The sequence below is a fragment of the Panthera uncia genome, chromosome A2 (assembly GCF_023721935.1).
Source record: "Panthera uncia isolate 11264 chromosome A2, Puncia_PCG_1.0, whole genome shotgun sequence".
Lineage (NCBI taxonomy): Eukaryota > Metazoa > Chordata > Mammalia > Carnivora > Felidae > Panthera > Panthera uncia.
This window is the reverse complement of record NC_064816.1, coordinates 73975504-73988650: the sequence shown is the minus strand read 5'-3', so window position 1 is coordinate 73988650 and position 13147 is coordinate 73975504. Positions and strand designations below refer to the sequence as shown.

General features: G+C 36.6%; 1 protein-coding gene and 1 long non-coding RNA gene across 3 annotated transcripts in view; one reads left to right on the top strand and one right to left on the bottom strand.

Moving 5' to 3' along the window:
• The window catches only part of COG5 (component of oligomeric golgi complex 5), a 317370-nt gene that overhangs the window by 134931 nt on the left and 169292 nt on the right, over nucleotides 1-13147 (bottom strand). For both annotated transcript variants that reach the window (XM_049642772.1, XM_049642771.1), the window contains exon 8: nucleotides 316-481. In XM_049642772.1, coding sequence (XP_049498729.1) covers nucleotides 316-481 — 166 coding nt within the window. The remainder of the gene's footprint in view (nucleotides 1-315; nucleotides 482-13147) is intronic.
• LOC125930766 (uncharacterized) lies at nucleotides 5503-7720 on the top strand. Its single transcript, XR_007460236.1, has 3 exons — nucleotides 5503-5645; nucleotides 6119-6237; nucleotides 7617-7720. It is a non-coding gene; the product is annotated as an uncharacterized LOC125930766 (long non-coding RNA).

The window sequence follows — 13147 nt, the reverse complement described above, 5'->3', positions numbered from 1 at the left end:
GTACATGTGAGGATAAGGATTTCAGAAAGAAAAATGTTCCTTTTTTTTTTTCTTGCATCTGTTTCCTCTGAACTAAGTGAAGCCACAGTTTATAGATTTTTTTTTCTAGAAGTTCTGAATATACCAATTGGCCAATTCAACTCACTGATTAGACAAAAAAAGTTATAAATAAATTCTGAAACATAATTCTCTCATTTTCTGTCTACTAAAATATGAGTCATTAGACTGCTTTGAAACTTAAGTGTTTCACATACTATTCAAAGGACTTCTTGGTTATAAATAAATAAAGCAGCTAAATATAAACCATAGCCATACCTCTCACAGCTGACTGTGAAGGCTGAGTCAGAACTTTGATGTCTAATGCACTGTTGATATGTTCTTCTAAAGCAGCACAATATCCATCCACAACGCTGGTAATAGTTTCCTTCAAAGTTCCAAGATTATGGAAAACCTGAAGAGCTGTTCCAACTTGAGTTGGATTCTTTAAAAAGGTGGGTGTGGGGGGTGGGAATAGGTATAAAAGGAAAACAAACAAAATCAATATAAATCTACAACTTTAAGTGGTACTTGAGTAGTTACTATTATATTTTTAAATTATCATAGGCAGGAACAAAGGGAGTCCATTTAGAACAAATATTATTTTTAGTCATGATTTCTTCCATAAAAGACAAAATTAAATACTATGTATATTATTTTCCCCTTTTCCCTTTTTCTCATCCTTTAAAGGATAATAACAAGATCAGAAATCTGTTATATTATTAGAGCTTATTTAAAATTTACCACCAATCCCTATCAAGAGAGCCATGCTGGAAATAACAACAACCCTACATCCGTTTGAAGAATATCTGCCGAGTTAACTGAGGGCAGATCCATGCAGACTTACACTATTCATTATATTTCATTCATTCAATTCATTCTAATCAGAAATATTTATACAGTGCTTACTATGTAGGTCTTGGTTCCAGGTGCTAGAAATATAGTTGTAAACAAAACCAATTAAGTCCCTACCGTCATGGAACTTCTATTTACCAAGAAATATATATTTTTTTAATTTTTAAAAAATGTTTATTTTTGAAAGAGAGAGAGAGAGAACATGCATGCACAAAAGGGGGGGTAGGGGTTATATATGCAAAGAAATATATATTTAAAAAAAAATTTTAAATGTTTATTTTTGAGAGAGAGAAAGAGAGAGAGAGAGAGAGAGAGAGAGAGAGAATATATATCCAAAGCAGGATCCAGGCTCTGAGCTCTCAGCACAGACCAAACCACAAGATCATGACCTGAGCCGAAGTTGGAAGCTTAACCGAATGAGCCACCCAGGAGCCCCTTTACCAAGAAATATATTAATAATATATCTGTAACAGAGTATCAAGTAGTGATAACTGCTACAAAAAAAAAATCAATCAGGGAATAAGAATAGAGAATGATGGGGAAATTACAGACAGAAGAAGTCAGAGAAGCCAGTTATAAGTCAGAGGAGTCAATTTTCACTACCTGATACTCTGTTACATGCATCTCTGAGGTGATTTTCAAACCGAGACCTGAATATGACGAGGGAGGGAGTCTGAGGAGGATATGGGGTAAAACAGATCTGAACAGGTATCAACGAAAGTGCTGAGCTAAAATATGCTTGGCAGCTAATCAATCAAACAGCAAGAAGGCCCTGACAGTGGCTAGAGCAGGGTGACTATAGCAGAGAGGAGTAGGCAGTAAAAATACTGTGAGCAGATTGAGTCCATAGTATTATTAACAGGTTGTTGGCTTTGTCACTAAGTACATGAATCATCAAGCCAGAATATGGTTCACATCAACATATATCTCCAGATCCAAATAGCTGAAAGTCCACTTTCATTTATGATTCAGTGCCTGTTATTAGAGGCACTTATATTAAGAGTTAAATTATTTTATTAACTTAATTTCTAAACTGTTAAGTTTAGAAATAAGACAAAAGGTTACTCCTGAAATACACCGGTGTTAATAATAGAACATGCTGTAATAACACACGCACAAACAGGCAAAGTAGAATCAGCTTAAAGAAAATAGCAAGAAACAAGGTTGGTGAATAGCAATACCCATTGTAGACTTTTCCCCGCCACAAGAAAAAGAAGCAAATGGGCATCATTTCATATATTTTAGTGGAAAAAGCTTAATTTAATCTGTTCATATAGTTATAATAGAATTTAATTCTTTTATACACAGTCAATTCTCTATCAGTGAACTACCAAAGAAAATGGGAGAAAATAAGCTATTAACATAAAATTATTAACTGAAAACATGAGGTATAGCTATGTTTTGGTTATTGTTAGTTCCATTTATTCCATTCTCCCCAGAGTGGTAATATTTTTTTTTTATTTTTTAGTAGAGATCAAGATCAAGGGGCACCTGGGTGGCTCAGTCAGTTAAGCATCCAGCTCTTGATTTCGGCTCAGGTCATGCTCTCATGCTTTGTGAGTTCAAGCTCTGCATTGGCTCTGCATTGACAGCGTGGAGCCTGCTTGGAATTCTTTTTCTCCCTCTCTGCCCCTCTCCTGCTTGTGCTAGCGCTCTCTCTCTCTCATCACATAAACAAATGTTTTAAAAAAAGATCAAAATTATGCAGCTGCAAAGAAATTTCCTCTAGCATTACATGAGTGTCTGTGTAATACAAAAACAAGCATTACCTGAGGGACCTCTAAGGAAATTTTCACTTTATAAAGGTAGAATATATATTGTAAAATCGTATTTATTGCCTGTATTATCCTCAAAGAGTCTGAAGAGCATAGCTTCTCAATATATGGTAGGGTTTCAGTGTTATCAGCTGAATGTACATTTTAAGATACACTGTATAGCAACTGAAACACATTTAAAGTTATATTTCACTTGAACGATCTGGCTAATAACATGGACCAGTCTTCATCGTTTCCCACTCCAAAAATTATTAACCCCCAAAACTTTTCAAAACAGAAACATATATAGCTTACTATTAAAGAAGCATCTGATGTGGTATTATTTGTAATAATTATAATTTATACTACTTATAATCATTCTAGTTGTAATTTTAAGCCTTCCAATTAATGTGACCACTTTTTCAATTAATGCCAGTTATTCACATTCATAGCTTAATGTAAACATATTGTTTGTTAGTTGGGGCACTACAAAATAATAATTAAGTAAAATTCTTTAACATATATACAAAGGAGTGTGCAAATTATATAAACACAGCTCTAAGAATTATCACAAAGTGAACACATCTTTGTAACTACCACCTGGACCATAAAACCGAGTATCAGCACTTCCGAATCTTTTGTACTGTTCCAAATGCACATCTCCAAATATCATCATTATCATAACTTCTAACACGATTGATTAGTTTTGCCTATTTCTGAATTTTACATAAATGGAACCATAAATAAGCTATTATTTTGTGTCTGCCTTTTAGTCAAAATTTTACTTGTAAAATGCATCCATGTTGTTGCATGTAGCAGTAGTTACCTTGTTTTCACTGCTGTTGATTAGAAATTTACCTTTCTCTATCCAATTAATATCCAACTGGATTACATTTGAGTTATTCCATTTTTTAGGTATTTTAAACAATGCTGCCATCAACATTCTGGTGCACAGCTTTTAGTGAACATACATGCATATGCATTTCTGCTGGGTAAGAGTAGAAATGCTGAATCACTAGGTATTTGTATGCTTGGAATTTGCAGATTCTGCCTATTTCCCAAAGTCATTGTACCAATTTACACTCCAGCAGCAATAAATGAGTTGTGGGTGCTTCACCATCTTACCAAAATTTAGAATTATCATCTTTTAAAGCTATTCTCTGGAATGTTCATGGTGGTTTTAATTTACATTTCTGTGATGACTAAGAAGTTATCCTTTCTTGCATGTAAATTATCCATTTGGACAGCTGCTTTTGTGAAGTACATATTCATCTCTTTTGCCCATTTTTCTCACTGGTTATTTTCATCTTTTACATATTTGTAAAAGTTGTTTACATATTTGGATGTAATCACTTTCATGATTATATGTATTGCAAAGATGTTCTCCCACTCTTAAGAAGTCTTATAAGGAAAAGAAGTTCCTCATTTAAATACAGTCCATTTTATCAACCTATAGTTAGCACTTTTAGTATCCTAAAAATTTTCCATCCCACATTTATGAAGATGTCTTTCATTCATGATTTATCCTCCAGAAACCCTACTGCTTTACCTTTAATATTTAGGTATATAATCCACCTGGAATTACTTCCTGTATAAGAGCCAAGATTAATGTTTTTCTATATGAATACCCAACTGACCCAGCACAATTTGTTTTTAAATGTTTATTTTTGAGAGAGAAAGAGAGAAGCAGAGAGAGAGGGAGACACAGAATACAAAGCAGGCTCCAGGCTCTGAGCTGTCAGTACAGAGCCTGATGCAGGGCTCAAACTCATGATCCCCAAGATCATGACCTGAGCAGAAGTCGGACGCCCAACTGACTGAGCCACCCAGGCGCCCCTGAACCAGCACAATTTATTTGAAAGAACAAACAAGGATAAGACAATCTTTGCCTCCTTGCTCTCAAATCCTACCTTTGCAGTAAATCAACTTTCCATCTATGTGTGTTTGTTTCTGGACCTTCAATTCTGTGCCATTTGTCTATCTGTATGTCAGTTCACCTATGGAAATTATCGTAGCTCTAGAATAAGTCTGGTGGTCCTCCGTCCCTGTTCTTCAGTTTGGTGTACGGGCTATTCTTGCTTCAGGATGCTTCCGCATAAATCTTATAATGGCACATCGTTTCCATCAAAGAGAAAAACTCCTGAAATTTTGAGACTACAATAAATCTATACGTAAAATCAGAAAGAATGGAAATCTTTATAAGTATGAACTCTCCAATCCGTGAATAAGGGTATTTCTCTTCATTTACTCAGGTTTTCTTTAATTTCTCCTAATAATGTTACAGTTTCTTGAAGAGCTATTATATATCTTTCATTTGAATCATTCCTACACGTTTAATATTTTTTGGATACTTAAGTGGTAATTTAAAAATCTTTTTGTTTCTCTGTTGCTGGTATACTGAAAATACAACAGGTTTTTATACATTGAAATTTACCAAAGTTCAGTTATTAATTCTAATAGTTTTTCTGGAGATTGTTTTCAATTTTCTATATACATAATCATGTTATCTCTGAGTATTTTTTATTTCTTCATTTTCCAATCGTTCTACATTTTATTGTTCTCTCTCATTACCCTGGTTAGGATCTTCAGTATGTTACTACATACAAGTGGTACAAGTAATATCTTTGTATCATTCCTAATCTCAAGTAGAAAGCCTTAAATATTTCAATACTGTGATTTTTGCAGATATCATTTACTAAAAAAAATTCTACTAGGTCTGCTAGGACTTTTTAAGTCATAGATTGATGCTGAGTTTTATTAAATTCTTGTTCTGCATATATTGAGATGATCAATTTTTCCCTTTATTGATAACATTACACTGCACTTCTAGACTAAAGTCCTCGTGGTAATAATAAATTATCCTTTTTACCTGTCTCTGAATTACATTTGCTAATACTTTCTTAAGTATTTTTGCAGATTGTCAAGACAGACAGTTAATATCCTTCCTCATAATATCCTTGTTTTGATATCAAATTTATACTGGCCTCATGAAATAATCAAGTAAGTATGCCTTCTTTCCTTTTTTCTCAATTCTTAGAGTTTGTGCAACACTGGTTGATTTATTAAATGTTTGGATGAATTAACTAGTGAACCTATCTGTGGGGTTTTCTTTGAGGGAAGGTGTATAATGATAAATTCAATCTTGTCAATAGAACTATTCAGATTCTAATTTTCCTAGTGTTATTTTCAATAAGTTGTTTCTCCAGAAATTTCTCCATTTTATCTAAATTTTCAAATCTACTATTATAAAGTTATATTTAGTGTCCTCTTACAAACATATTAGTTTCTGTTAAGTGTATAATTAGGTCAACTTTTTTATTCTTAATACTGGTAATGTGGGTCTTTAAATTTCCCCCCCTACCCTCTCATCAGTCTTTTTCAGTATTTACCAATTTAAAGTATTAATCTTGTCAAATAACCAACTATCGGATTTGTTGATTCTATTCTGAGATTCTGTTATTCCTGTTTCACAGGTCTTTGGAGTCAGACCTAGATCAGAAGCCACACATGTGCAGTTAGTGGACAAAACCTTAGCAAATTACTTTTCTGAGACTGAGCTTACTCATCTGCACCACCTGCGCCAACCTTACAGGTAAATGAAATTATCCTTGTAACCCATCTAGCACTAAAGATAGAATAAAGGGCTCAACAAGAATTAGTTGCCTTTACCTTGATCTATTGGAATCATAGTTAATGTGGAAAGAATGTGGGCTGTTATATGCAGATAGTCTTGGGATAAAAACCCAACGTTGCTATATATGTAACTGCGTGACACTGGGCAAATTATCACTCATCAAACCTTATTTTACTTATATAATTAATATTTCCTTCCTCATCAGATTTTAAGATCTCTAAGGGAACACACCAAGTTTGTTTTATTCACTGCAATACGCGTTACATCTATCACAGGTGTTAGGTGTTTAAGAATTATCAGTTGAACAAATAAAATTTTTATCATTTGGGGGCACTTGGGCAGCTCAGTCAGTTGAGTGTCCAACTTCGGCTCAGGTCACGATCTCACGGTTCGTGGGTTTGAGCCCCGTGTCGGGCTCTGTGCTGACAGCTCAGAGCCTGGAGCTTGCTTCAGATTCTGTGTCTCCCTGTCTCTCTGCCCTCCCCTACTAGAGCTATGTCTCTCAAAAAATAAATTAAAAACATTAAAAAAAATTTTTTTTATCATTTGGCTTGCTAATCTTTGTATGACAAATGAAAAGACTATTGAAATAACACATTTAAAATACCTAGGACTCAGTGTATGAGTAGTACAAAATGCTGGTTCTCAGATCATTTATTAATATTCCAAAAGTTAAAAGAATGCTAACAATAGTCTTTGTTTCAGTTCCCAAGAAATTCTTACTGCTCCATATTTACTCATCATTTAAATGAGTAGTTACCCAATAAATATGAGTAATCCTGAGGAACTCTTTTCTCTTCTGTGTATCTCAACTTCATAAATTTGAAAATGATGAGGATAGATGAATAGAAATTCCCAAAATTATCTGAAGATCTTTTTTATAAAAATGTAGCCAACAAGACCTTAACTCCAAAAACTGTGGTTCAATTGGATCAGAATGACACCTGGTTATTGTATTTTTCAAAGCTCTTTAGATTGTTCTGATATAGTTAGCCTGGCAGCCATCTAGGAACCAACATCTGAGAACCACTGGAATAGATGACTGCCAGACTTCAAAGGATGAGAACCATATATTCATTTGAAGATAGTTGTTTTTTTTTAATTTTATTTTTAAGAACAACATAATACACAAAGAAATGACAGAGGAAAACTAGAGACTATGTTCAAGGAGCAGTACACAGATTCTACTACCGTGAATGTGATGTGCATAAAAAAAGACAGTAAAAGATAATGTTGAGCTGACAAAAAAGGATCTGGTCACTAGCAACACTGAGTGGCATTCTGTAAAAAATTAATCTTACTTTGATTGTAGTAAAAAAGTTATTGATGTCTTCTAGATAATCACAACTGTTTGAGGAAATGAAATAATCAGCTTTGATGATAGTTGAAAAAAGAGGTTGAACTAGAGAGGTGCAGTGAGAATATAAAGAACAAGACAGATACAAGAGATTCTGAAACACTGGAAACAAACTGGATGCTGACTGACTACAATGGACAAGAGTTAGGGAAGAGCCTAGTCTCTTCAAAGACTCAAGTTTGGAAGACTGAGAAGATGGGAAAAGAAAAAAAGGGCAATGAGAAGAAGGAGACCATTTGGGTGAGCGGACGAGCAGGAGAGAGGTGGGCAGGGGAGGATCAGAGGCTGTTGCTAAAAAAGCACTTAGCTGTTAGTCATGCTGAGTCTAAAGTGCCAAACATCTTTGGTGGGAAATGAGAACATTTTTGAAATGGATCATCACAGCAACCTTGCCTGAGTGGCAAACTAACCTGAATACAAAATGAAAACAGTAGTGTTGGAAACTATAAATCACAAAGGAAGTAAATCAAGAATAGAATCAGTGAGAGTGAGAGAACAGACATGGAATGATACAATACTCCAGCCAGGAATGAAATTGGAACATTAGGAAAATTGAAAATGCAATCATTTTGTGTAGCTATGATTCAAGTGAAGAATATTTCCTAAAGATATTGAACATTAATGTCCTTTCTCTACCATCCACTCTCGTCACAGACAAATACTATGTGTTTTGACCACAGGCTTTTTCCAAGCCCTTACTAACAATAAATTTCAGGCTTGTAGTTCCCTCATCTGTCAAATGAGGGGGCTGGACTAGATGAACTCTTAGAACACTTTGCACTACTAAAACACAGTAATTTTGTTATCATTCAATGTGGATCATCCACTATACACCGACCATGTGCAAGATGCAGGGGATAAAATAAAAATGAAGCAAGTACTGCACTTTTCGTTATTTACGGTCCGATGGGAGACAGAGACAAGTAAAGCAGCAATTAGAATGCACTATGATAAGTGAGAGGAGAAATGGAAAGTTTAATGAAAACACATAAGAGGGGTGATTAACTCAACTGGGGAGGGAAGAGGAATGGAGGAGTCAGAAATGATCCTGAAAGGAAGGAGTCTCAGCTAAGACCTGAAATGAAGCTGTCATGGGAAGGTGTCCAGCGGCATGGAGGTAAGAACGTGTGAAAAGATTTCCAGGAGGAGGGGGAAAGCAAAAAGAAAACTCCTCCAAGCAAAGGAACAGCACATACAAAAGCCTGTGAATAAGAGCATATGATGGAAACTAAGTCCACTAATATGACATCTGATAGGTAAGAGATCTACATAAACATCTGCTACAAATCCAGGTGCCTACAGAAACAGCTCTCAAATTTTAGGGAGATATAAAAGAATTACCTGGGGGAATTTATCAGCCAAATAAGGGGCATATGGGAAGTTTGTGGAATGCTGGTAATGGTTTTAGCTTTTTTTAATTTTAATCCCAATGTTTAGTTATATGTTTGTTCACTTTGTGAAAAAATCAGTGAGCTACACTCTTATAATTTATGCACTTTGCTGTTAGTTGTATTTTAATTTAAAAGTCTATGGTAAATAATAGGAAATGAAAATGATAACAAATTAGAAGAAAAAATGTAAATCAGATACCTTACATACCTAAAACAGTTTATTTGGGGGCAAAGATATTAAATTGAATAAAATAATATACGAATGTTCATATTATTAAATAAACATGAATCTTGTTTAATTTTTTCCCAAGACAATAAAAGCAAGTTTTATGTCTGAATATAAACAATCACAATTGGCTTTTAAAAATAATTAGCTTCTGGGGCGCCTGGGTGGCGCAGTCGGTTAAGCGTCCGACTTCAGCCAGGTCACGATCTCGCGGTCCGTGAGTTCGAGCCCCGCGTCAGGCTCTGGGCTGATGGCTCGGAGCCTGGAGCCTGTTTCCGATTCTGTGTCTCCCTCTCTCTCTGCCCCTCCCCTGCTCATGCTCTCTCTCTGTCTCAAAAATAAATAAAAACATTAAAAAAAATAAAAAAAATAAAAAAATAAAAATAATTAGCTTCTAAGATATTGGCTAATATAAAATACATATTTCAGTTTTGTTTTTTTTTTAAATTTTTTTTTCAACGTTTTTTATTTATTTTTGGGACAGAGAGAGACAGAGCATGAATGGGGGAGGGGCAGAGAGAGAGGGAGACACAGAATCGGAAACAGGCTCCAGGCTCTGAGCCATCAGCCCAGAGCCTGACGCGGGGCTCGAACTCACGGACCGCGAGATCGTGACCTGGCTGAAGTCGGACGCTTAACCGACTGCGCCACCCAGGCGCCCCCATATTTCAGTTTTGCATGTTGCCATGGACCGGAATGCCTGTGTCCCCTCGCCCAAATTCAGATGAAGCCCTAACACCCAAGGTGGTGGTATTCAGAGATGGGGCTATTGGGTGCTAATTAGAGTTAGATGAGGTCCTGGGGGTAGGACCCTGGCCTGATGGCATTAGTGCTCTTATAAAAGATACCAGAGAGCTTGTACGCTCTGTCTCTGTGCCATGTGAGAGGATTCAGCAAGAAGGCAGCTGTCTGCAAGCCAGGAAGAGACTCCTCACCGGAAACTGAAACCTGCTCAACCCTGATCTTGGACTTTTCATCATCCAGAATTGTGAGAAAATAAATTTCTGTTATTTAAGCTACCTACCCGGCCTATGGCTTTTGTTGTGGCAGCTTGAGCCGCCAAATATTTATGTTTTACAAATAGATTAAATTTTAGACAGTGTCATGTCTAAAATTAGTGCCCCTTTGCCCCCAACGAATTCATATCCCCCTGAAACGTCAGGCTGTGACCTTATCTGGAGACAGGATCTTTGCTGATGTAATTAGTTACACTGAGATGAAGTCATACTAGATGACAGTGGGCTCTGAATCCAATGACTGATGTCACACAGAGACACACACAGTGAAAGAGGCCTTGTGACAACAGAGGCAGAGATCAGAGTGATGCCATTACAAGCCACGGAAATTCAGGGATGGACTAGAGCCAGGAGAAGTTAAGAAGAGGCAGGGAGGGATTCTTCCCCAGAGCCTTCAGAGGCAGCATGGCTCTGCCAACACCTTGATTTGGATTCCTAACCATCAGAATTATGAGAAAATAAATTTCTGTTGCTTTAAGCTATGTAGTACGTGGTAATTTGTTACAGCAGCCTTAGGAAATCAATACAAACAGTTAAGGGCAACAGAAAACCATGCAAATGCACAAAAGATATTCCATGCTCATGGAGTGAGAGAAGACTGTTCAACTGTCCATACTATCCAAAGCAATCTACACATTCAGTACAATCCCTATCAAAATGCCAAACAGCATTTTTCACAGAACTGGAATAAACAATACTAAAATTTGTACAGAACCACAAAAAACCCCGAATAGCCAAAACAATCTTGAAAAAGAAGATCACAATCTCAGATTTCAAGCTATACTACAAAGCTGTAGTAACCAAAACAGTATGGTACTGGCACAAAAATAGACACAAAGATCGACAGAACAGAGAACCCTGAAATAAACCCACAATTATTCAGTCAATTCACCTATGATGAAGGAGCCAAAAATATGCAATGGAAAAAAAAAACAGTCTTTTCAAGAAACAGTGCTGGGAATACTATACAGCAACATGAAAGAAAATGAAATTGGATCACTTTCTTACACCATACACAAAAATAAGCTCAAAAAGGATTTTTAAATGTGAGACCTGAAACCATAAAAATCCTCTAAGAGAGCGCACACAGTAATTTCTTTGACATTCGTTATAACAACATTTTTCCAGATCCTCTCCTAAGGCAACAGAAACAAAAGCAAAAATAAACTACTGGTACTATATCAAAATAAAAAGATTCTGGGGGCACCTGGGTGGCTCAGTCAGTTAAGCGTCTGACTTCAGTTCAGGTCATGATCTCAGGGTTTGAGAGTTCGAGCCCCGCATCAGCTCAAAGCCTGGAGCCTGTCTTCAGATTCTGTGTCTCCCTCTCTCTCTGCCCCTCCCCTGCTCGTGCTGTCTCCCTTTCCCTCTCTCCCTCCCCCTCTCTCTCAAAAATAAATAAATAAAACGTTAAAAAAGTTAAAAAAAAAAAAAACCTTCTGCACAGGGAAGGAAACAATCAACAAAACCAAAAGACACCCTACTAAATGGGAGAATATATTTGCAAATGATACATCCAATAAGGGCTAGTATCCAAAATATATAAAGATCTTATACTCAATATACACATACAAAAACAAATAATCCAATTAAACAATGGGCAGAAGACATGAACACATTTCTCCAAAATTGACATAGAGATGGCAACAGATACATGAAAGGATACTCAACACCACTCATCTTCAGGGAAACACAAATCAAAACTACAATGAGATATCACTCACACCTGTCAGAATGGCTAAAAGCAAAAATACAAGCAACAAAAAGTGTTGGTAAGGATGTGGGGATAAAGGGAACCCTTGTGCACTGTTGGTGGGACTGCAACTGCAAACTGGTGCAGTCACTTGGGTTGCTTCCATATATTATCTATTGTAAATAATGTTGCAATAGACACAGGGGTGCATTTATCTTTTCAAATTATGTTAAGTAAATACCCAGTAATAGAATTACTGGGTCATATGGTTATACTATTTTAATTTTTTTTTAATTTTATATATAGAGTGTGTGTGTGTGTGTGTGTGTGTGTGTGTGTGTGGTGAGTGGGGGAAGGAGGAAGAGGAAGACAGAGAAAGAGAGACAGAGAAAGAGAGACAGAGAGAGAGAGACAGAGAGAAGGAAAGAGAGAGAGAATCTTAAGCAGGCTCCACGCTGTGCATGGTGCCCAACCCAGGGCTTGATCCCAAGACCCAGGGATCATGGCCTAAACCAAAATCAAAAGTCAGACACTCAACTAAGACACCCAGGTACCCCTGTATTTTTAATTTTTTGAGGAATCTCCATACTATTTTCCACATTTACAAGAGCCTTCACATTCACTAATTTTATTTTGTCATCAAAACATAGGTAGAACAGGGGTGCCTGGGTGGCTCAGTTGGTTAAGTGTCCAACTTCGGCTCAAGTCGTGATCTCACAGTTTGTGGCTTTGAGCCCCGCATCGGGGTCTGTGCTGACAGCTCAGAGCCTGGAGCCTGCTTCGGATTCTGTGTCTCTGTTTCTCTCTGTACCTCTCCCGCTCATGCTCTGTGTCTGTCTCTCAATAATAAATAAATGTTAAAAAAAAAATTAAAAAATCTTTTGCATTGTTGGTGGCAATGCAAGCTGGTGCAGCTACTCTGGAAAACAGTATGGAGGTTTCTCAAAAAACTAAAAATAGAACTACCCTACGACCCAGCAATTGCACTACTAGGCATTTATCCAAGGGATACAGGTGTGCTGTTTCGAAGGGACACATGCACCCCCATGTTTATAGAAGTACTATCAACAATAGCCAAAGTATGGAAAGAGCCCAAAGGTCCATCGATGGATGAATGAAGAAAATGTGGTATGTGTATACACACACACACACACACACACACACACACACACACACACACACACA